At 41.7% G+C, this 26,309-nt stretch overlaps 1 protein-coding gene across 1 annotated transcript in view; it reads right to left on the reverse strand.

Annotated features, from left to right (window-relative positions):
- Positions 1-24,795, reverse strand: part of zfpm2a (zinc finger protein, FOG family member 2a) — a 113,706-nt gene extending 88,911 nt beyond the window's left edge. Inside the window, exon 1 of the mRNA XM_075464859.1 lies at positions 24,395-24,795. Within this exon, the coding sequence (XP_075320974.1) occupies positions 24,395-24,434 (40 nt within the window). The 5' untranslated portion in view covers positions 24,435-24,795. The remainder of the gene's footprint in view (positions 1-24,394) is intronic.
- Positions 24,796-26,309: the final 1,514 nt, after the last annotated feature.

Here is a 26,309-nt window from a genome sequence, read left to right on the forward strand (position 1 = left end):
AAAGCAGGTAAAATATGTGTGGTCTTAATTACTGGTTTATAAGCGAGCTTTTCACTACAACGTTCACTTTTAATGAAGCCATTGAGTGAGGCTCCTCCAGGGAGCTATCATGGTTAAGTGGGGGCATCCATCTTCAGCCACTGGCTCGTTTGCAGATGAGTGGAGGCTCTGTCTACAGCACGCTCACCTCATATTGGCTCACTTTATCTCCACTAAGTAAAGTCTGTTGGAAGGTGCTAACAGTGGCAAGAAAAGACTTTTCTCTAGTAGCTCTGATGAGGCTTGTGAAGTTTTTACATTCTGCAGAGGCACCAAGCACTTAACTGTGTCTTAAGTGCTTATTACGATGCTGCAGTTTAACCTAAAAAGCACAATATTCATCACATTCACTGGCCTGTAAGCCTGTCGGGACTGAAATCATAGTATCGGAAATGCTAAAATTGCTCCAGCAACAATTAGCTTTTAGTCAAGAATAATTGCAAAGAATTTAAAGGGGAGCCTTTTGAACAAGAAAACTGATTACTGTATCAAATAATGTAGATAAAACAATATTTCTCCATCAAGGAATTTCTATGAAATGGATATATCTAAGATGTCAGTTTCATTCCAGTACCACAAGGGATGGGTGAGTGGGGGGGTTCCTTTAGCAATAAATTCTTCATTAATTCAATTCTAATTTGCCTCTGGTTCCTATTTCTACTATTGATAGTTCCACTTCTTAATACCACGGATAAGGAGGAGAAAATCATTGCAATAATTCAGTGGAGACTGTGAGCAGCAGATAGGATCTAAATATTACCAATGCCAAAAGAAGTGTGAAGTCTGATGAACATTTCAAAAGAACAATTCTTTATGGATCAGCTAAATCTTTTCCACTTTTTAATTAAAAGTAAAGAAAATAGAAGTTAATTATCCTGTAAAGATTAGCTGGTGGGCATCTTTCTGTAAATTAGTTCTAATTAAAAGGAAATTGTCAAATGACATTCAAAGCACTGTCCTTTAAAACACAGACTGAGATGGGCTTTTTCTCCCCCTCCTCCAGCCTCCCCCCTGCCTCCCTTACTCTGCCTCCCCTCTAATTCTTGATCTGGCCATGTGAAGCTTCTTGCTGGACGATTAGGATTCTGCAAGTGCGCACACACACACACGCACATGCACACACACACACACACACACACACACACACACACACACACACACACACACACACGCACACACCCTGGATAGCAGGCCTCCAGTATATGGAGAAATACTGCTGCATCAATGAACACTTAGTGGTTGCTGGAGATAAATACTCCTCATTGATAAATGATGGTTCTGACTGTCTTGGAATCACACTTAAACTGTCCCACTGCATGGGGCAGAAATGGGATTCTTGCAGTTTGATTGATCAAATGAACAGCTATGTTAAGTTTTCTGTTAATCTCGGAGATGGATCATGACCTAACAGCTACCGATTTTGTGTGATTTCATACTTTCATTGTCTGAATAAATTTTTCTAATAAACAAAGACTGTTTGACTAAAAAGAAAGCCACCACAGACTTGGTAACATTAAGTGAATGCAAAAGATTAGATCTATTAGTATTCCTTTGGATGTGTAATCTTTATAGCTGCAGTGAACACTGATTTCTTTGGTTATTGTGTCAACTAGCTGATTGATTTTTGATCCATAAAACCTTTTTTAAAAGAAACGCCCATCCCAACAAGTTCAACATGAAACCTAGGCATGGTCTGTTTTGTGAAACCAACAGTCCAAACCTAAAATATGCTTAACATGATATTATACAAGACAGGCAAAGACATCAAATGCTCTACTTTGAAATTTCTTTTTCCCAGTTTTGATTCTCAAAGAAGATGCATTGATTTTCTGTTGATCTATACCACTGATACTCCTGTAAACATTCATGGGTCAAACTCCAGTTTGCATGATTCTTCTCTGCTACCAAAATAAAATATCACAAACATGTGAACAGACACTATAGCTAACCAAACCTCCGCTATCTTCACTTCACAAATAAATGATGAATCAGTTTCCTGGGGTAAGTATGTACTGTAGCTTTCATCCAATTTCATGTGGATTTCATCATTCGTTGTCTGGGCTGTGCTGTTGCTTCCATCCACTCCCATTGTGTCAAACCAGATTCCAGCAGCACACCCTGACAGCAGAGGGAAGAAAACAGGTCTGAAGCCCCTCCATCTGCTGTAGCTAATGATGATGCTCTCCCTGGCCTGGAGCAGAACTGTGTGAGGGAGATTTACACCCATAATACCCCTGAGGCGCTGGAGCTCCGTGGTGCTCCAAAAACACCGTCACTCCATCACTTTCTATATGATAGCTGGCAGAGCAGGTAACAATGGACCAGCAACAATGTCTTTTTGTATTACTGACAAGTGCCTTATTTGGTTGACATAACCTGCTTCTGTGTGCGAGGGGTGGCACTGAACACATGGGAAAATGGATGACAGCTACACCACTGACATTGTGCTTTTGCAACAATCACACCAGACTATGTTTTTCAAAAAATACCAAGCTGGGTGTGTGATAGGAGGCAAGCGTGAGCAGCAGTGACTGCAGTAGAGGTGGCTGTCTGTGGTTACTCTATTATCAATGTTTATAAGTTGTAATTGCTCCTCAGTCTGGGAGCTTTAGACCCGCTGTAAAGCTCTGTGTGGGACTAGCCTTGACATCTATCTCCTAAAACAAGTGAGTTAAATGGTGAGAGGCAGACAGAACGACTGTGTGCAAGCCTGTGTGTGTGTGTGTGTGTGTCAGAGACTGAGGCAAGGGGAGATGTAGAGAGCTCCTCAGGGATTGAGTGTTCACACACAGTAAATGGAAGTGGCACAGCTCTGACCTTTGAGCCGCAGCATACGAGTAAAGTGAAGGCACTGTCAAAATATTGCTTCAGAAATGACAATCCACCTCGCCAGTCCCAAGTCTTGACATGGCAGGCAAGTGGAGAGCCGTAACCTGCTGATCCCGACATTACAAATGAGGGGATTATCATGACAACAAAATGCAGCTCGACACACTGCATACCCTAAAGATATTCTGGCACTGCCCTTTATCATCAGCAAAGTCTCACACAGATAGCCAGAGATGACACTGAGAGCATGGGCCCAAAATCGAGAGCAATACAAGTCGTCACGTGTCAAGATCTCAAAAAAAATTCTGTTTCACCGAACAAGTTCCTTCTCCTAACAGTATCAACTTTACTGTTATGATATTACACTTTCAATTTCTTAACTTTGGGATTTGGCAGTAGAAAAGCCTATTCGCGTCTTCATTTACACCCATGTAATACTCAAGTCCACAGAGAATAACTCATTCGTAAAGAATACCAAAATATCACAAGCAAATTACTAGTTCTCTGAGAGGAAGCTTGGGAGGAACAAAGACAGGCAGCCATAATTATATCTTGGCGTGTATAGCATGTCAATGGGCCACCTTCGTTCTGGAGGGCATTCCCCTGGGCCCCTCAGGCATCAAAATGATGTCCAAATTATTTTGTGCTCTATTGCAACATGGGGCGATTATCATATCTACTGGTGGTGCATTATGACAACATTGATGTTTACACCTGTCTCTGTTAGAAGGCAACGTTTGCACTCTGTAATTTAGCAAATGTACAGTATGCATATGAGCTTGTTGGCAGGGATTTAAATTAGGTCAGAAATGGAATACATCAATAGCAACCCATATGTGCATCTTTCTTTTTCTTTTTTCTCCCTCCCCTCCCCTGCCTTCTTTGCTCAGAAGCTTGGCGATGAAGCAGCTTGACGACTGCAGAAGTGTGATATGTGCAAATCACATTTGCAGATGAGCTTGAAACTCCCTTTTAATATTCAGATATCAGACATCCCGCACTGAGAAGCCCGCTAAGACGCGATCCGGGGGAGAGAAGCAAGATCCGCGTCATTAAGGGAATCGTTAGAGGCTCGGTTTACATTTTACATATTTCACAAAAATGTACAACCAAGTAAAAACATCACCAGTTATCTGTGATAACAATGCAAATTTTTGTCAGAGAGCATATGAAGATTCTGTCAAAATCCAAAGTCGCTCAGGTCTTTCTTTTCTTTTTTTCTATTTTTCTCCTTCTCTGGCTTAACACCCTCAGCTTATTGGCGCTTTGATTTCTTTCATATTTTTTCCCTGAGAAGTCACACACAGGCTTGTGGAGTCAAAGAGGCTGAAAGGTATGTTTGCCACGAGGCACGGGAACACGTGTCCCCATAGCTTGCCAATAGCTCATCAAACACAAAGGCCTGTGGATGGATGCTAGCCCGGGTGGCATTTAGGATGTCTAAACAGCAACCGCTCTGCCTCACAAACTACCACTGACTCCTATTCGATTGCTTCAGTCAGATTCACAAAGAATATCTTTGTTTCCTGACCATTTTCTACAGAAAAAATGCACCTCGATGACAACGCACCACAACAGGAATGCAATTTTTTTCCTCCTACCTGCCCCTTTGTGGCGTGCATTGGAACCCGACCAATAATGTAGTTCCTTTACAGCCTCAACTTTCTGACAGAATGTGGCCCCTGCAATTTCCCCCAACCTCCTTCATTTCCCCATGTCTTAGCCCTGTGCCAAATTTGTCCCTGTGCCATTTTAATTACAGCCAAGGCAATCTTTATGGTGGTATTCTGCGAGAACACCAATCTGCAAAAAAGGTGATAAGTAGAACCGCCACCCAGCTTTGGTATCAGTAATAAACAGACACTTAATTGAATAATTTGACCTAAGAGGCTGATCCTGGGAAATAGCAGGCTGGAAAAATTATTTAGAATATTGAAGACAGTTCAGTGTTTTGCATGATGCCTGCAGTGGAGAACACACAGTGGATTTGGCTGGTTGCCCGCCAACTCGCCAATGTGGGCCATGGTGAGTCTTTACGGAACAGATAAGTGAGCCTTTGGTATCCTGCAAGCACTCAGATGTATGTGTGTATGTGTTGGAAGTGTTGGGGCGGGGGCATGTAGTAGAGTTGACACATGTATGCATGAGTCTGTGTGCAGGCGTGTGGGTGCATGTGTCCGATATGCGTGTGGGGGTGTGTGTGAAGTGTGCCCACTCGAGGTCTGTCTCCAGCTAAAGCAGCCACACGGGCACATCCCCATGTGTGTTTCTACCCCAAACACACAGGCACACATGAAGACACACATAAAGACACACACACACACACACACACACACACACACACAGCAGCGTTCTGCAGAGCCTTAGAGACAATGACTTGCGGCACCTTCCTGTTTAAGGATAGCTGTCAGAGGATGATGGCTCCGATTCAACACTGCAGCAGGTTTGCACAGAGCTCCCTGATAAAACGGAAAAAAGCAAAAGCCTCCAGTCTCCCTCACTGTGTCTCTCCCCCTCTCTCTGTGTGTGTCTCTGTCTTTCTCTCCCTCTCTCCATCCCTCTCCCTCCACAGTTCAACACTGATTTGACTGCTAGCATAATTTTGCAGAAGAGACTATTTGCAGATGCAGCAGAGTTATCAATCCGAACAGACACACAATCCGGGTCCAATGTCACTTCTCCTCATTATGTTAATGGTTAATACATGCAAATGAAAACATTCCGGCAATTTGATTTCTTTGAAGATAGTTTGCATATTGTCTTAGCCATAATGATGGTACACTTTCTCCCCAGCTTCGATTTATGCAAGGCTAGTTAGTTCATTTTTATCAGCTTTGAGTTCATTTCTAGGGCTACTGGAATGTGATTTCCCCTTCCCCTCACTATTTAGCTAATTAGGATTCAGGTACCATAAGCAGATTTTTCACGCTATTGGTGTTTTTCTTAATTAAGAAACAAATGAATTCTCCCCAGCAAAATAGATGGAACAACGGGATAGGGTGCCAGGGGCCAGATGCAGCGCTTCTTAATTAGAAGTCACTCCATTGTCTGAGGTTTTTTAATGAAGCCCCAATCTAAATGGATATCAAAAAAGCTTCCAGTGAAGAAAAAAAAAAACACTCACACACATCCACACCGGCCATTTAAAATAATAAGGAAATAAAGATAATGAAAGACAAAAGATATATACTAGCAACCCCGGCTCACACCTCCAGTTTAGTGCATTCGGTGCTCCCGTCACCTCTGGATGAGCCCTATTAAAACGTCTCAATCCCTCGCCGGCCGCTGCCTGCCTACAGCCATGTCTAAAGTTCTGCCAACAGTGGAACACTCTCTTTTTAACTTCTCATCAAAGGTGGACGTTTCATGACCCCGTGGATTGTTATGAACTATTTCTGAAAACTGTTGCAGCTGTCAACTTTCAGTTTGCTGGTTTGTGAAATCAGTGGCGGCTAGCTCAGCCCGTGCTTATCATATCAGTGCCATTCATGATGGGCTATGTTTTGTACAGGGAGGGCAAACGCAAAATTTCCAATTAGCTGGAACAAATTGTCACCTGAACACATTAGGGAAGATAGAAATAGTGGTGTGCAATTAGATTTGAGCACCTGGGATGCATAAATGATTGAAAATCAGCATTGGTACAATAAATTATAAAGGAACAAAGTTTTCATTTTGAATATAATCTCAGTCAGCCACAGTGAAGCCACTGCACTGGTGATGATAACATCGTGGCTGTTTTTGACTGAAATAAAACCCGACGCATGCCCATATGTGCTGCCAACCCCATCAGTTCTTCTTCAGACAGCATGGCTTAGGAGCTCCCAGAGGATGGGCCAGTGCCCACTGATACGGGCCCAGCTACCATCTTGTCCAGGCCAAGCATCCCTACACCCAGGGGCTGTGCCATCAATGCCATGACTTGTGCCAGACTGGATCCCACCCAGCAATCCATTTCAAAGGCTTTTTTATGGATCAGGTATGCAGTGTGATTTTCCTTTCCCTTTGTAATGTGCCGTGTCAAAGGCGAGCTAGGCCGACTTTAAAGCCATATACTAGTTTTTGCTGCCTTTCATTTGGGAAGGAGACATAATTGATTTCTGACTTTCCAAATGTCAAGTTGGAAGAGATTATAAAAAAGGGCAAAGTCCTAAAAATCAATCAGCAGTATGGATGCGTTGATCTGTATAGTGTTCAGTGTTTTGTGATTCTTATTTACAGTAGAAGCTATCTATCAGTACTTACATAAGTAGCAACATCATCTAAAGAAGTCCCAGGGGAATTTGACATTCAGGCAGCTATAGGTTATGAATATGAATATGCCCAAAAAAAATCATCACTTTATTAATTACTAATGTAGAATGCTGGAACAGCTTACTGATTGATTACTCTGGTTTCATGGAGTAAAAAACTCACTCTTTAAAAATAAGTAACTCTCTTAGTGTTCACATTTTTAAACACTTATTTATCTACAAATTACCATAATCCTCTGGATGTTCACTCGTGTGCTCTCTGTCATTTAGAGCATTACTTGTTTATTTATATCTGTGAATGAGATTAGAGGAGAAGATTACTTAGCGCAGACGTATGAATAGCGATCAAAGACTGCAGGATAATGTAAGTCTTTCGGTGATTGCTCAGCTTTTTTCGAATCTACCGGTGGTGTATTAGAACAATGCATGAGGCTGTGCTCCATACAGTGTGACAACAATAACACAAAATCCTCGGGGAATGAACTGCATGTAAACACTCCAGATCAGCACACAGCACATTGACACAAAGTGTCCTCTAATGCAGCAAAAATGAGCTTTGATCCTGATAGGGACACCGCAAAGTAGCGATCAGCTCAGTGAAATGACATCACTTGTCGGACATACATGCAAGTTATGACACCCTCGGTTCTGTATCTATGTATGGAAAAAGAGTTTTACAGGAGAGGGAAGACACTTTCCAGAGGCTCAATAGGGGAACATCATTCATGAATAAACAAGCAACATTACGGCTCCTCTGATTACGCTAAAAGAAAATCCGCACAAAAACAAGAGCTGTTTTCATTATGACAGGTGAAAAGTATTTTTTTAGTCCACCAATGCGAAACAGGTTTGGAGAAAGCACAAGTTCCTCCACTTATCAGTGGCAGGACAGCAAGCCCGTCACTCGTGTACACAAAACAAAACAGAAAAAAAGAATAGGAAAGACAAAGCAAAAAAATGACAATTCAATCTTTAAAAAAAAGATTCAAACATGCGTTTGGCTGCAGCTAACGGCATCAACCTGGAGTTTTGACAAAGAAACTTTACAAGAAGAATTTATTTGCAGCTGCAAATGAAGGGACGGATCTCAGAACCAGTTGGCTAATTATTTATCCTGCAGGTTTTATGGCTCTCATTAATTTCCCTCCCCTCTCTCTTTACCTTCCATTGAAAGTCTGAAGTCAACCTGCATCTGGTGCTGATAACGGCGGGGTCTCAGCAGCCTTGCAGCCTCCCCTCTAACCCACCCACACACACCTCCACCAGGGAAACGGAGCAGCTTTTGCACACACACTCACTGGATAATGCCATAAGAAACAACATTTTATGCTGCAAATCCACAAAGATGTACTCACACAAGCAGGAAAGCATGCTGTACACTATTCGGAAATAGGTTGAACTTCACCTCTTGCATTACAAGGAAAAAGGGAGATATCCAAAGCTGGCAATGGATGCTTAGTCAAATGCTTAGCCTTCCCATTGACCAAGACTAAATATTTTGGCCATTTAAGAACAACATTTTAATAAATATTTGTATAATAGCAAAGGTCTTTGACAATATTAAAAACTTTGAGAGGTTTAACCTAATTTCGTAAAAATAATAATTTTTTGCTCTTAAGCACTGACATCAAACACTTATTCACACCTGTTAATGAAACAAAAGGGAGAAAAATGACACTAACTGGTATCTAGTTTAATGAACTGCATTTATTTTTCTGGCTCTAGTCACACCTTTCCCCTGAGCCACTGTCTTCCTCACCCTCTGTCACTTATTTTTTTCTTTTACTAAGATTGGCCAATCCTTAGTTCTTTGGTGAGATCACACCCCAGCAGGTCTGAACTGAGGCTATCTGCCACTCCTTTAATGGCCCAGTCTGGCTTCTCGCACCCTCCAGCATCCCCACTGCCCACCAGAAGCTGTCCATAACATTCACCCCGCAACAACAATGAGGAGCAATCCCTTCATATGCAAGGGCCTTGTCGTCAACTCACGAATGAACCAATCACCCAATTTGAGCCATTTCTTCCAAGAAGTGAACTGATAGAGACTGCACACTGGTCACACTTTCAAAAGCAACAGAGAGACACAGTAGGCAAGAATTGCTGAAAAGCAAATATTGTGGACTTCAAACAGCACTCAGATGGCACAGACTACCTAGGCGGTAAAGAAGCACATCGCAAGAGAAAGAGCCTAAAGAACTGTTGGTGATTCCTTTCAAGTTTGTCTTTACAGGGAACCCAGATTATTCATTTCTCTTCTACTATGCAAAGAAAAGTAAACATGCACTCTCTGCAGGCTCATGAAATTGAACAGTTCTGTGCATAGTGGCCAGTCCCTTCTTTCTTTGTTTTAGAATCAGATGCGTCAGCTCGACTGAAGCTTTGGAATATTTCAATTTTTTTTTTTTTAAACGAGGCTTTGAAACATCAACTTTAATTTGATTCATGACACACATTTCATACTAAATCTGTCACCGTTCATGTTCCATTTCCCTAAACTTTAGTTTGAAGTATTCAAACTAAACTTTTTTTAAGCAAACAGTTCAATAAACACACGCAGGTCGGTGAATCACTGCACAAACACATAAAATTCAGTGGGGGAGCAAACTTATCCCAGCTCACTTCTGTTTCAGTCTCCACAATGCCCTGGTGATGCTCTCTTGCAGTCTTATTGGACTATCAGTGCTCAGGGGGTTATGGGCCTGGCCAGTCAAGATAAAAGAAACCCTGATGAAATGAACCATGTGAGAGCAAAGAGGACTGCTCTCTACTGATGGAAGAAACCCAGTCACTCTGAAAGGTGAGACTGCAGCAGTGTGGTATTGACCCGAGTGACCTAGCTCACTGCTTGAACTCTACCACTGTCTGTAACACTCCTGTCTAAAAAGTGGAATGGACAGCCGCTTTCTGATGATGCTGGTCTTTAGCAGCCAAAACTAATGGTTATTGTTACAACAGTTTGAGCGATTTTTGACATTTAGCAATTCATCTATTCGCACATTTGGACCATAACAAGGATCGCACATTTTAGATATTGTAAACAAAGTCTTTCTTTGCCAAAAATAAGTTAAGATTAATAAATATGATGCATTTTGTTTCTAGAACAATTTGCTATGCCAATGCAACCAAGTGATCCAGATTGGCAGGTCTGATGGAGGCTTATATAGGACCGCCTCTCGTTCTATTAGAATACCAGTATACAACATAATACTTAGAAATATTCTTTTGCATAGCGACTTATCAATATGTTCTATTTGTGTAGTTTTTCCTTTGTGTGTGCAGGACTTTACCACTAATCCAGTATCATCCTTGTTAAATTAACGTATATTTAACTCAAACCTAATTTTTCATTTGTCCTCTTTTTATGAGCACAAGAAAACGAAATTCTCTATGAGCAGAGCTGGAATCATACATATTTTACGTGAGAGATTTCCGCATTTGTTTATTTTGTACGTGTTGCAAAATTTTAGAATGACTTTTCTTTGCCCTTTAATTGTTGCTCACTAAATCGTGCTAGTTTAAGGTTATTGAGGCTTCATCGAGAGAGTTTTAACCCATAAGAGTTTTAAACCATTAGATCTAATACAGCATATCAGTATACCTGTTTCCATTTCAATGGGGTTTCAGCTCTTAATCTGTCAAGTAAAGGATATGAATACCACTTTTATCTTTGCCATAACATCAACAGACCACATCATCAAACAAACCTGGACATCAGGCCATTTATCAGCTTGCTTTAGCTGATATGAATGAATAATTTATTCCCTAATACATATATTTATGAAAGCATTTAGTCTCTCTAATCAGTGCAAAATAACAGCTACCTGTAACACTCCTGTGTGACATATCTTAATATACAGACTCTGACAAAGCTGGGAGCTGACAACAATAAGGACAGTATTCAATATTCCTCACTATTTGACTGAGCCGATGGCACAAATCGTTATTTACCTTCAGATCTGAGTCATGCACTGTATCCCTATCATTGAGCTGGTCAATATACATCACTTCGCCCCCCAAAAGGATTACACCTCTTATCTGAAATTATATTGAATAAAGCATAACAGCTGAAACACAGAGTGGAGTGTTCTTGCTTGGCTTATGCTGTGAAAAAAATAACTCTTTATTGGAATTAAGATCCAAGTCAAGATTACCTGAAGAAACAGCAGCGAGATTTCTGTTCCGGTGCCATGTCCTACAAATTATTCTCAGTTGCCTGGGGACCAGACCACAGTGTGCTGCTCCCCACAAGCCATGGGGGTGTAATAGAATGCCTTTATAAAATATATAGCGACGCCCCAATACCTTCTACAGATCATAGCATGAGGTAGGACATTCGGTGAGCCTGTGTGTGTGAGAGTGAGGCAGAGAGAGGGAAACTAGGTAGTGTGGCATCTGACTTATACAGTCCCGCTGAAATGCCCCACAGTGTCTGTGAGGCAATAGCAAAACTTCCTCCTGGCCCTTTTCTGGTGCTCCACAACTGTAATATCATCAAGGTGCACAAGATGATAGCACTCACTCATTTGTGCAGCCTAATTAGTTGCTTCAACTTCCCTCCCCGCTGCTGTGCCATCTATTTAGGGCTTCTAGCAAAGCAACCATCATTAAATACGGTGGGAAGAAGTTAACTCCACCGACGCCAGTGACTTAAACTTTCCTGAGTGTGGCGAAGAACAGCGGTTCCCTTCTTTTTTCTTCCTCACTCGACAGTCATATTTTCCTTACATGTGAACTAACTCCTATCGTTTATCTCTTTTCAGTTTCAGCGTTTTATTTTTCCCTGACGCACAGCACCCACCCACGTATCCAAGCCCCAGCCCCGCACTGCATGGCTTTTCTTTTGAATTTGATAAAGCCTTTGGTGAGTGTGGTTTGAGCACTTGGGCTGAGGATCTGATGAGAAGTGTGGGGTCTGTCACACACAAATGTTCTAAGTACATTCTAATTAGTTGATGTATGCAGGACCTCATCCACATTGGAGGGGTATCAAAAAGCAATCAACGCCCCATCTCTGATGAGCTCAGAGAGACACAGAGATCCACACTGTCTATGGCAAGATGATAGGTGGCTGGACCTCAACTCGGCTTTCCAAACCACCATAATGCCATGCAATCACAAGACATTATGCACAGATCTGAACCCCAAAGCCACAGGATAGAGGAAAAAAAAATTAGTAAAAGGAATATTGAGTCCATAATTCAAAAGCCTGATTATGATAGCTGCTCTTATGAAATGCTGATGTGGAGAGCCAGCAGTGGGAGAACTGGCCTGTGAGTGCCACGAAATATGGTTATAAATGCAGAGGAGAAACATGTTTAAAAAACTGTCATAATCAAGAGCAATGCAGTGCAGATAGCAGAGAAATCAGCAGAGTCAAGATGACAACTAGTTGCCATGGAAAAGTGAAAAAAAAAAAGTCAGTAGTGAGTGTATGAGAAGAATTTCTGAAAGTGATTCTTCTCAGTGAAGGGAAATCAAATGGAAATACAGCATCAACCGCACAACTCTCCGTTATCAGCATGAAATGGTGAGGAAAAAAAAAAAAAGAATATCCTAGACATACGATCTAGGATTTTGTCACCCATTCATAATCTAATTTGACCAGAGGCCATGCAGCCGATTCGTCTCACTAAAGACCATAGGTGTTTCAGCTGCAGGCTCCAATGGAGAAAGGCATGTGTGTCACACAAAGACCATTGGTTAGCGACGTACCGAAAGGAAGTCTGTATCACCATCTTATCTTCAAAGGACTGGGCAGGGGCTCAGGGGAGCTGTGCCACCGCCTCGCCTCCACACAGACACACACAGAGGGGGGATTTGGACCTGCAAGCAGGAACCAGAGATCTCTCGGCCGGCACCCAGGCCCGGACCCTCCTCCAACTCGCCCGCGGAGAACAGGCAGGGTTCCTGCACACGCGGCACGACATCAGTGAGCTGATCCCCCACCACCACCACCACCACCACCCTCCTCCTCCTCATCATCATCTCTCTCCTTCCCCTCCTCCCTTGCCACCCCCTTTACCGACTGCCTGCCCATTTGCTTCCTGGCCTCAGCTTGACGGAGGGGATGGGATCTGAACTCAACTTAGACACAGAGTTTCCACATTTCACAGATGGCTGGGAGAGGCTTTGCATGAGGTGAGGAAACAGAGAGATGGAAAAGAGAGGGAAAGAGAGACAGGGAGCCTCATCGCCGGCGCCGAAGCGGGGCCGATTTCACACCGCGGTAGAGAGCGCTAAAGCTGGCTGCCGCTAATCCACTCACTGAAGGGAAGGCCTGGAGCTACTCCGCCGCCCGACCGCCATCTCCCTCCACAAAGCCATAAATGGTGCATTATACAACTGGGCTTCAGAGACACTGCTGATATGCTGATAGGTGGCGGACAAAGACCAAAGCTACCACAGGAGTGAAGCTACATCCAGGACTCAGGGCCTTAGTGCAGGAGCAGAACAGCAAACATATATTCAGCCAGGATCTCTCAAACGCTGCACCTGCTGAGGTGTGGGCTGTTAAGGCTTGTGCTGTATATCTGCACTTTTGATGGGGTTAGTTCAACCTTTAGATTCACGCCTCGAGACACAGATGGACACGCACCACAGCTCCTCCTTCTGCTGCACTCCAACAAAATAGCTTTTCTTGTCTTTCTCCCCACTGTGAATTCATATCTGCAAAGTTACCAAAAGTCTCCAAGATGAGTCTTTGAACTTATGAAAGGCAATCATTTTGAATGAAAGGAGACAGGAAATATATAAACATGGGGGAATTTAAATAAATTGCCACAAAGAAAATCACGGAGAGGGCAGTGAATTATGTAACGATAAGACAGCCACCAGCCTAAGCCACAAAATGAGATGTTTTACATGAAACGAACAGCGGTCTAGATTAGAGAGCCATCCTGTTTAGACATGAAGCAATTGGGTTGATATCACATGTAGAGAAAATTTGAAAGATAAGTGGGAACTATGAGAATTGTTGTAATCCAACTGTAACAAAAAGCTGAAGTATATTGGCTTTTCCCCCCAGAAGCGCTGCACGATAAACATCTTTGATGAAAGAAGTTCATTACTTGTGCGCTGTGTAATGTAACATGCTGCATTATGAGTGTATGCCAACCTACAGTGAGGCAGTCTATAATGAAGCCTCGGGCATTTAATGGACATCATTAGGTGAAAACATATAAGAGATAATTATGGTAATTACAAATCCCTTTTATTCGCCATGAGTCTTTGACAAGGAGGTTGTCATATCAACCACTTCAAACAAACAAAGAGTTGTTGTCTCTTCCCCTAAATGATGTCCGGTTCCATTTGGGTGTGAATTGTCTTCGGATTATCCTTTTTATTGTTTGGCTAGTGGCTGTGAATGGAGGCTACATTTCTTTCAGTGAAAACTTGATTAAAACAAGCGATTCACAATGGCAGAATTTGACTTGCATTTGCATAGCCACTTCATTACAAGTAAGACCTTGATCTTGAAAGCAGCCCCATACAAAGCTAATGGACATGTCTGTTATGTCTATTAGAGACGGCCCCTCAGAGGAACCAACGCCTTCTATTTAATATCACATACATCACTATGGGTACCCAAGTCCTCTCTTACTAAATTTAAGCTCCATAGCACTAGATAAAGGAGCCAGGATAAAGACCTGGCAATACAACAGTTTGTTCTGATGGAAAAAAAAAAAAAAAAAACATCTTGCAGAAGTTTATTTTGGTTGAATTTATTCCAAGTGTGACATTTTGCCACGAGAGGTCAACTCCAGAGCAGCCCTTGTGATGCATGATCTAAGTGACAAGAGCAGCCGAAATATTGCATGGAACATCTTTTTAAAGAGACCAAGAGCGAAGGGGGAAATCGTGAAAGACTTGGGTGTTTATTTACAATATGCCTCCAATCATACTTTGTCACCGTTCCATGTTCATCTTTTTCCCAAACCACAGAGAGACACTCGCTGGAGATTCCATTCCTGGCCTCTTTGCTACACAAACTCATAATACGGTGCCGTCTTATCAGATCCTGCTAACAATAACAGATTCACTTTGAGTCGAAGCTGTTGTTTAACTTATTCAATCCCACGGGAAAACTCAGCTCAAACAAGTCAGGAGACATGTGCCAGTCCATGGCAGTTGATGATGTCAACGGGTCCTGCTAGCACCAGAATCCTCTAGCACTTTCAATCATGCCTTGTGAGATTACTGCTATAGGATATTACAGTACAAACTATGACCATGTGTCCTGCTGCCACAAAGCTTAGAAACATATTAGAGTTTGTCAAAGCAAGCTATTGCGAGGGAGAGATAGATACAGAGAGGAGGAGAGAAGCCATTGACCTTTGTGTCCTTCATATTTGCCTAGCTCCCCCTCAACCCCAATCTTAAGAGTGAAATCATCTGATCCAAAACTGACAGTCAACTGGCTTGTGATGGTGGCAAAGCCAGCAGACATCAATCAATCAGATTTTCTCCTCGTCTATCACAGGAGTTTTTTCCCCCTGTTTTGCCCCGGCTTATCATCTGACCCAGTTGTTATCCCGTTTCTGAAGCTTAAAGAAAACTTGATTGTGGTCAAATGTACGTCTCAGACATTCACCAACACATCCCAGACCCAACCAGAAGAAAGAAAGAAAAAAAAACAACATTATCAGTATTTCACCAAAGAAATGAAGAGAGGATGTAATGACTGTTTTTCAAAATGAGCCTCTTAATTCTACACTCTTGCAGGAAATAAAGAGTTTGAGGCTGTTATCTTTGGTTTTCAGGGATGCATGATTGCATGAACCTAAGATAAAAATCCAATCTGATATCAAAAGACAAAAAGGCATTTTAGTTGGCTACAGCACTTGCTCAGTGTCAACAGTTTTTAGTAATTACTAGATAAGCATTCTCTTAAAAACACACACACACACACACACACACACACACACACACACACACACACAAAGAAAATTGGCTAATTCTGAAATAATAGCAGCTGCATTTCTCTTTAGGGTTTTTACTCTGCTTTAAGATAATAAGAAGCAGGACACGTGTACTTTGCATCGTCACTGTCCAGTGTTGTACAATTTCAATCTGAACTGATTCCCACAATTTATTACAAATGGAATCGATCATCGTCAGCCTGCTCCAACTGGAATACCACTCCATTATGGCTATTTCTGTTGCAGCGCTCCCTGCTAATCACACCCAGGCAGATATGGCCTCTGATGACATCACGTGTAAGCTGAGCTGTCAACAGCTTTACCAGCTTTGCAATGGTGCAAATCAAAACACAGCCTCTTTAAAGTATTAACATGTTCGGAAGTTTGTTTTATATTTTCAACATATTTGACACAAACTGTTTATCTGTTTACAAAGCTTTGTCATTAGTGATTTTCCACTGAACCTTTAAGATGTTCATGGCGTTTGTCTGACGGTAAATGCTGATGTACAAATTGAACTGAAAAGCTTGTTACTTAATCCTCAGTTGCCAACTATCCCGGAACTGATGCAGCCTGGTGCATTTCAACCGATTGCAAAGTTCTGCATCGCACTGCAACCCCACCATCACATCCCCAGTAATTCCTGCCAAGCCTGAGATTTAGACTGAACAGCTATTAGGCCGTCACTTTCTGGTGTGCCAGCTACTATCCGGCTCTGGAAAAAACTCCACTAAATTACCCCCTTTCATTATCCTCTTTTATTTCTTAATTTCCTGAAACAATTTCTTCACAATGTCAAGTGAAACTCAAAGCTTGTCCAATAATTTTACTGTATGTGGCTGACAACATAATGTGACAATACCCGCTGTAAGATATGAGTCATGTTTCCAAGCAGCTCTTTTCCTTTCTCTCATCCAAGATTCAGTCAAAACCCTAATAGCAATTTTGACATATTCCATGAAAATGTTTTGATCAACTGTAGCTAATGAAATTGAAAGAAACAAAAATAATCCCAAAAGACGCATAAAGGTTATTTATAAGCCTGAAATGGAAGCCTGTCAGTTTTCCACCCCTGGACATTATTTTTTTGGAAAATGGTAGCGGCGAGTTCTTGCTGCTGGAACGGAGCTGATTCTCTTCTGAGCTATGGAGATGTCAAAGCTTTGCACAAATGTGTTGAACTCAATATCCATATCCATGATACATCAAAACCCCAGCAAAGAACAAAAATAACTGCAATACCTCAGGAGCCACCTCAGAAATCCCCTTAATTGAGCAATATCTTCATTCCTGATCCATGTGCATCACCAAGGTGAAAAGGGACTGAGCAAGTTAAATGAAAGAAGAATTCATGATGTGTGGTGGCCTCTCTTACTCACCCTGGCTATTTCCTCTCTTGGCAGGGGCCAAATAGAGAATGTTAAATGAGGCAATTGTGTCCCGGAGGCAAAAAGAGGGGGAGAAATAAAAAAAAGCAGGCAGTGCCCATGCTCTCTGCTCCAACCCTGAGGAGCATTCTGCAGCATGATGAGGTACATCCAAGCACCCAGGCTTGTCACTGTCCAAATAGCTCACACCAGACCTAACTTCCCTTGAGAACAAGCCACTCCACTCTCTATACAATGTACATACTGAGCACACAGTTAGCAAATCTCTAATGAGGTTTGTTTCTCATTGCACTATGGGAAATAATGCATAAGTACATTAACTTAAATATTTTTCTATGTATGCTGCTGTACACTTACTTGATAAGTTTTCTTCAGGTCATGACATTACTGACGACTGATATAACAGAGGTTAAATTTAGCATCACACATTTATACATAATTGGTTAGTTCAACAAGACATATTGTATAATAACTCTTGGAATCATTTAATGTACAATGCATACTTTTAATTTTCCAACCTTAAGCAGATTTTTTTAATGTTCTGTATTTGTAAAGAGGGGTATTGCTTTTTAAAATATCTTATTTTGTACCACTGCTCACAAGTTTATCTATCTGATTGAATTCTGTGTCTTCTGTAAAATGTCAGAAAATATAAAAAAAAAAAAAGGAACGCATAAGACCCTCTAGTTTGAAACTTCACATCTTGTTGTGAACAAAAGTCAAACTAAAATATGGTGGTTTAAAAGAACAGGAACAGGAGTGAAACTGAAATAATAAAAAGAAATACAATCGATCGTTCCGAGCTCATTTTCTGATGTGCCAAAAATCCATTCTTCAGTAAAACTTTGAATTCTACACAAATCTGCATTATTACAATATCATCATCAAAATAAACAGCTTGTTCCAACAGACTGTATAGTACAGGCTGAGGCCTGTGGGAATGCCAGGATGTAGACTGTGCTCTGTTAACATTCTGTGCTGTTGGCTGCAGGAAACTGATCTCCCCTGCAGTCCCACACTGTCTATACAGACATACTCTACGGTGACACCTCTGATAATCAAAGCTTTGTCTGGGTCTTAAAAGGACGTACTTGAACAGCAGCGAGACCAGAGGCCCTCTTCGCTGTAATGGCCTTTGGACATCAATATTTAAATCTCACATCTTGCTTGTGATTAGAATGCTGCCTTTCTCTATCTATGTCTAAGAGAGAGTGTGTGTGTGTGTGTGTGTGTGTTTCATCCGCTCTCCCCTGAAACAACAAGGTGGGGGTGAAAAAAAAAGCTTAAATCAATGATCTTTGAGTCTAAACTAGATTCCTAAGCAGTTTGGCACTCTCAGCAGCAAGATAAGATAAACTCTCTTTGACCTAAGAGATGAAGTTGCCATGACGATCAGGGAGTCCACTTTCTCTATTGATATTTTGCTGATGTAACAACAAATAGAACTAGATCCTGCCCCTGATAATGGTGATTAATTAATACCAATATTGATCCCAACAAGGAGGAGACAAGGCTATTAACTCAAAGCAGGCTGAAAGTCAATTGTTACCTGAGGCTCAGTGGGCATCACTGATATAAAATCTAAATAAACTGAGAGGAATACGGTCAGGGAACTGAATGTAAAATTGATACAGAAACTGCACAACCAGTGACAATATGAGCGATTTCACATTTTTGGTCTTGGTCTTATGCATTTGACTCATAAATCCATAAAGACATTCTAAAATTAACATGTTGTTCACATTGGTGACAGGTCCAGTGCCCGAATAAAAACACAATGGCGACAGCTTGAGCCAGCGGTTATTGGAATAATAGCAGTGGAATTCAGGAAAGAGGAAGATAAAGAGGAAACTGTGAGAGGAAGTGACCTCCACCTTTGCAGCAACCCTGCCCACATCTCACACTGCTGTCCAGGCACTGCAGGCTACAGCGACAGAGAGGGCAGGATTAGGCACCACCAGTGCATTGACTGCCAACCCCAGCTCATCAAACACATCACACAGCACTGTTTTCAAGAGAAAGGAAGCACCAGCTGCTATAGCATCCTCTCACTATAGCTGGAGAGCCAGTGACATAAGCAGCAATAACAGTAATGGCAGCACAAAGATTTTTACTATGCAAGAAACATTTTACTTTAGACACAAAAGGGGAAAAAGCAGACAATTAAAGGAGATGACATTCATCTGCATTGTTGTTTTGTGTCAAAAGTGAGGAGGCAATTGGGGATCCTTCAGCTAAGACGAGGCAACAGCACAAGCTGTTATTGGCAGGGAACAGATGTTTGAGGGAAAGTTGGCATTCAACAACCATTCTTCTTCTGACAGAAATCAACAAGAGAAACACAAGAGACATGCCGTGATTGTCACCCTATGAAAGGAAGACCCTTAAATACACACGCAGGCTGGCAAGCAAACGTTTCTTTTTTTTTTTAATTTTAGCCCCCCCAAAAACATTTGACTGCAAGAGTTGACAGCGTTTGTGGGCCAAGGGAGAAACGCAGCGTGTTCCACTTCCACATCTTTCCATATACAAGAAAGCAAAGCTGAGCTAAGTTGCCGGAAAGATGGATGACAAGACATAGCGAGAGAAAAAACACAAAGCACGTCGAACTCACAGCTCTGGTGCCTCAGCTAAAACACATAACCGCATGCTCGTTGTGCATAGTATACTCAAGCAAACACACACACATTCAGATACAGGATGTTGGCAGTCAATTCAGTAAACACTCCCCTTATCCCTTACTAGTGTAATCTGCCTCTGATAAATGCCCCTCAAAGATAGAAATGTCACCTGATATGATAAACAGTATGCTGACGTTACGTAAAGTGGCCGTATGCTAAGGAGTTGGAGAGATTAACTGTAGAGCGTAGATGGAAAACATGGTTGCTGTGATAAAAAAGCAGACTTTTAGCTTGAGCAAGGAACCCTGTTCAGTTGTTAGTTTACGTTTAGAGTGACTGGCTGAGAAAAGCAGGGACATTGTTGTCATATTCCAAGGGTTACATGTACAATATGCTGAATTTAACTTCAATAACTTTAAACTCCAGACACATACAAAAGCAGTTAACAATTAGCACCAAATAGAAGAGAGATTAAATGTTTTTCTTCTTAAAACCTAGCACACGGAAAGTGACATATGCGTCCACTAACATAAGCCAGGTGAGCAATATTTACTCCTGCATCAACGAGGTACAACAGGCCAAAAAAACAAAGACACACAAAAAAAAAACAATCACAAAAGAAGCAGAAAAAAACGAAAAAAAAAACAGTTATTGTACATTGCAGCTTTGCAGATGTAAGATCACTATCACATGAGCAGATTAGGCGTTTTGACAGTATGACATAGTGGTAAGCTCGAGAGACTTGTGCACTTGCCACTCGGGCGCTATACAAACTTACAGTAATCACTACAGTGTGGTGCTTCATTCTCTTGCTGTGCTGAGTAAAAGAGCCAGAGGAAGCAACATGAATTCTCTGACGGTCTATACAGTGAAGACAACGGTAAAGGGGAGACCACTAAGTCAGTTTAATAAGCACATTTGACATAAGATGTTCACGCATGGCCTCAGAGGGCCGCTTCAATATGTTCCAATAAACACTGGAGGAGGCACGCTCCCTACATCATCCAGATTCCCCTTTACGCCATAAAACTTTGGGGGGCAATTTTACAGAAAAATTACTCCAAGGGGGCTGGTTTCAATTCAGCCTGTTCATATCTTTCCTTCCTATTAAGCATCAAAATGTTCTCCTCTCAGTGCAAATAGAGGTATGGACACCATCAACAGCTGCGGAGAGGCAAAGGGGGGTAGGGGGAGAGGGGTTAGAGGGAGCTTGGTGGAATTCACCCATCATATTACAGCAGCTAATCGCAATCCGCAGAGCATCAGCGATATTTTCATCACTCCCGTCAATTTCTACTCACCCTCCCTCCCCAAAACAACTAACAATCTGGGCAATTTATTGGCATATTGGCACGGGGTGATAAGGCTAAAAACAACAGCAGCTAGCAGCTGGCCCAGGGGAGATGAGCTGATAACATTGATATGTGCTCCCACACAAAACACCTCCAACACTATCTCCTCTTTCCATCAAACTCTTATTACAATGAAAGCGTATAGGGTTTTTTCGCTTTCTTGGAAAACAACAAGGGGAGGGGGGGGGGGGGGGGGGTACAGAAGGAGGGCCATGGGTATATAATTTTATATATATGTTTAAAAATCAGATGTAACATTTCAGAGAAGAAAAAAAACAAGGGGGGAATACATAATTTATCACTGTATTATCGGGATATCCAGGCAGCCTAATCAAGGAGCACTGAGTGACTATTTTTTGCCTTATCATCCAAAGTGGTGGAAACGGAGAAGGAATTATCAGCCAGCTGCAGATTGCTGGGCTGGAATTTTAATGGTAATAATCGGGTTTCTGATGGTATATCTTCACTGCTTATCTTTCCCATTATCTGGCCTTATCTCCCCAGTCATCGGAGCAAATTAATGGTGCTCTTTCAGCATTGCCTTTTTATCACCGCTCAGAGAGCACCCAAGGGGAAAGAATAAGCAAAATATTAAAATACTGCATAAATCACAATTTTAGATAACGGTCCAATGTATGCAGGAGGGGGGGAAAGGGGCGAAGAGGGGGAGGAAGTACTGCGCCCAACAACCTTTTTGTCCTTTAGAATGACTGTCTGTGCTCACTTTCTGTGCATTGCCTCCTCTGCCTTTTTTTTCTTTTCTTTTTTTCCCCCCCATAGTTCCCGGGTTAGGAGAGAGGATCTAGGCTCCTCGTGACCTTTCTGTTTCCAACTACTGCTTGATTATACAGCCACACACCAGTTCCATATTAACAAGATCTTACACATGACATACTAATTCACAAAAGGCCAGGTCACAGTGGCAAAAGCCAAACACAAGCGGTAGATTTCTATTGCACGACAAACAAAAATTTGGATGCCACAATGGGATTGGTCCAAAAAAATGAACGGGCCTGTCACGTCATACAATGTTGTGCGTTATTGTTGATGGGAAATGTTTGTGGTGGATGCCAGCAAAAACAGAAATATGAAGTCAATGATGTAGTTTAAAAAAATATATTAAAAAAAAACAAACAAAGAAGCAAAGAAAAAACACATCTTATTTATGCAAAAGTAAACATTTGCCCTGAGAGTTTTTGCTGTGTTTACTGGGCACAGGTATTGTGAACTTATGAAAAAAAGTCCAGTTGATTCAAATATTCATAAAAGTACAGTATAAACGGAAATCTTTAAAAATGTTTAGCTGGTAGATTTTTAAATAATATACATAAGTGATGTTTTTCAACGGTTTACACTTTGACCAAGCTGGGGGTTTGGAAGTGCTGATAAATCCCAGCTTTCTTTGCCAAAGAAACAAATCAAAAACCTAAATTCCAAAAAAAGGTGCTTTCCATAAAAAGGAACATTTTTTTTCAAAACAAATCCATAAAGATTCAAAAGATTAAAAGTTACATGTGAAGGAAAGCAAACGACACAAAAAACCCTCCTTTGTCACGAAAACATTCTTGTACAAATGTCAGAAATCGCTCTTGTGTAGTAACAGACACATGCCTCCATGAAGGCAAGCATGTGAGCCCGCGCAGACACACACACACACACACACCCAAACACACGCCTTCATGTCACACACTCGAAAACCTCCTTCTAAGTCTGATTGTCCACAATGACTTGAAGAAAAGATGAAGAGAATGATAATGACATTTTCTAAACTATCTGCCTGTAGCCTCTCAGAAGCAGCATACGGTGGTCAAACTGAACACACACACCACACACACACTTGGATGTCAGCTGTACTTGAGAGCGATGCGAGTATGATTATGACATCACGTATTTATAGGTGATCTGCGTGCTTTGTAAAAGCATAAAAATTCTAAAAAACTGGCCCACGAGCTTTGATCAAAAAAGTGCTGTGAATAAATGTGAGTGTGACACACTTTTCAATCCATGTAGGCCACAAGGTTTGCAGCTGTTCCCTCAAATGATCCCGCATTCAAAACCAGCAGTAATGTTCATATTGTAATAGTAACAAAATGATAAAGGATGTGTTAATTTTCAGGAAAATTTAAGATTTGTGTGCCATATGCAGCTGGGTTCAGCACAGAGCAGAGCAACAGCTCAGTTAAATTGAAATGTAAACGTTTTATAACTCACCACAGTTGTGCTTTTTGTCTTTTTTCTTCTTCTTTTTAATTTTTTTTTGTCATTATCACAAGGCACAAGCTATCAACACTTCTGCTCAATATTTACACCATCTGTCAGTGAAGTTTGACAGGCTGTGTGTGTGTGTGTATCCATGTGCACACACCTGCAAGAAAGTGTGTATAAGAAAAAGAGGTAAAATGTTGAGTGTTAAGGTCTTACACGTGTGTGTGTGTGTGTGTGTGTGTGTGTGTGTGTGTGTGTGTGTTATGAATAAAAAATACTTTACAGCAGTATACTTTAAGAACAAATTGGCTTTTTCAAGTCAGTCTCACAGCGCAGGGTCATTATTATCGGACTCAAATTTAGAACAACTGACGATTAACTGGCACAAAAGGGGTTTAAAGGGCTAGAGATCCACATTCTGTTAAAGTGACGCACTGATAAACACTTTTGGCGGAACGCGGCGACAGGGAAACATCGGAAGACACCAGCAAAATAACTTGGTTTTTTTTTCTGCGACTTGGCAGCAGCGGGGAAAGTTTTCAGCCAGCAGCACCGTGGGCTTTGGATTGCGAATCATCTCTTCCAAAAGACACAGTGTTCGCGCGGAGCGGAGCGGAGCACCGTGACAGGCAACACATGAGTGGCGGTAGTTGAGCGCTGCTTTATCAGCCCCAGTGTGGTCACTATCATTCCGGTATTCTGTAAACTCTAATAAGGCTGAAGACGCGGAGTAGCGGCTAGACAACAATAAAGGAGAGAAGGGGGAAGAAAAAGGGAAAAACTTACGTTTGATCTGCCTGGGGTTGCTCTGCTTCCTTCGGGACATGCCTGCTGTGCGGCTGGTCAGTGAATCCAGGTGTAGTACAGACAGATCGATAGGTTTTGGTTCATCCAAGCAGTCGGTTTTGGGAATTTTTTTTTTTTGTCGGATGGAAATTGAAGAAAGAAAAAGAAGAAGGGGGCACCAGTACTTTTTACGCACAAGTCTATCGTTCCGTCTGTCTTTCCTTTATCTTTCTCGTCTCTCTGGCTCTGGCTCTGACTTTCTCTCCCTCACACACACACACACACACACGCGCGCGTACACACACCCTCCCTCTCTTGAGTCGCTCCCTCCCTCACTCTTCCTCAGCACCGTGCTCCGTGATGAGGCTGCGCTTCGCCGCGACGGACTGACTGGGGAGGTGAAAGCGTTTCGCGCTTTTGTTTGAAGATAATGTTTGTTCCTCCCCGGGCACCGTAGCCGCAGCTTCGTGAACTTCCACTTGATCAACAATTAGTTTTACTCCCACTTATTAATTAGCGTCGCCCTTAATTAGGGCAGTTACTTTGGGGTAAGTAAAAAGAAGGAGGCAAACTGCGTTCTGGCCGGTGATCTCCATGAAAAAATAAGGAAACACGTATTTGATTTTGGTAAACATCACCTCACACCTTTTTTTTTCTCTTGAAGGGTACTTTAATACGTTGGTGCTACTTTAAATTTTGTTTACTGATCTATACACTAAAACGGGGTGTATCTAATTCTACTTTTCAAAACTGCCAAACAGCACCTTAAATTCTGTGTAATTCAGTGTAAATTCTCTGGATTTGGAATACTACTTAAAGTACATTCAAGTGTTCTCAGCGGACAGTTCCAGAAAGAGGAATGGCTTTTCTTCCTCCGTCTACTACTTATCAATATTCAATAAATAATAAATTGCAATCAAAATATGTGCAGTTTATTTCTCTCTCTTTTTTTTTTTTTCTACTGAAAAATATCCAGAATGTGTTTTTTTTTTAAACTTTTTTAAAAAAAATTAAAAAAGGCAGAGAAAAAGGAGGAGGAGGTTTGAAAACATTCAGATTTTGACTGCCATTTTCTGAATACTTGCCCAAACTGGAAATCACTCTCTTCAATTAGCCAGTTGGACTGCCAAGGAAGACAAGCAAGTGGCCTGTGAAATTATCTTGTAACCCAATTCCAGGACTTTGGAATGGATTCTGAAACTACAGAATAATTTATGTGGCAGATGGGTCAGCGGTGGTTCACCTTGAGGAGAGCATTTCTATTGGGAGCCTCCTGGATTTGTCTCTTCTCCCTCATCCTCTGCTGGTTGAAGTTTTTTCCTCCCATCTTGTTTCTGTCTCTCTTCCTCGGCTTTGGTCATGATCCAAACATGGTGATGTCATGGGTTGCAGTCATAAACAGTTAATCATTTCAGTGTCCCTTTTTTTTTTCAAGCTGTGCACACCCTGACTTTCTTTTAAGATGTGGGAGAATTATGATCTATTTAAAGAAAGACAAACTGTGAAACAGATAAAGACGCAATTTTTACACAGAGGTTTTTTTTTGTAATACACGGTCCAAATAGACAATAAAAGCACATGTAAATTTCCAGTGAAACTGATTACAAGGTTAACAATGCAGCAGTCCCACACACACTCCAAAATGACTGTGTTAACCATCCATAAATAGCCTTTACTGGCCATATTAGAAACTCAGCCCCCAAATCAATAATGATTTGTAGTAAGAGTAACAAAATAGTGAGAGAGGAGAGTCAAATTGCCAGCTCAAGATTAATTTAACGCCACTCCTAAATCCTCTGAGACTGCAGCGTGGTTCTTCTGCGCTCTTCCTGAGCCCCAGTGGCTTGTTTGAAGCCGACTTTGATTGACAGGTACAAATCTGCGAGAGGAAGAGAAAGCTGTTTTTTTTCCACTG

Source organism: Odontesthes bonariensis, chromosome 5 (genome assembly GCF_027942865.1).
Source record: "Odontesthes bonariensis isolate fOdoBon6 chromosome 5, fOdoBon6.hap1, whole genome shotgun sequence".
Taxonomy (NCBI): domain Eukaryota; kingdom Metazoa; phylum Chordata; class Actinopteri; order Atheriniformes; family Atherinopsidae; genus Odontesthes; species Odontesthes bonariensis.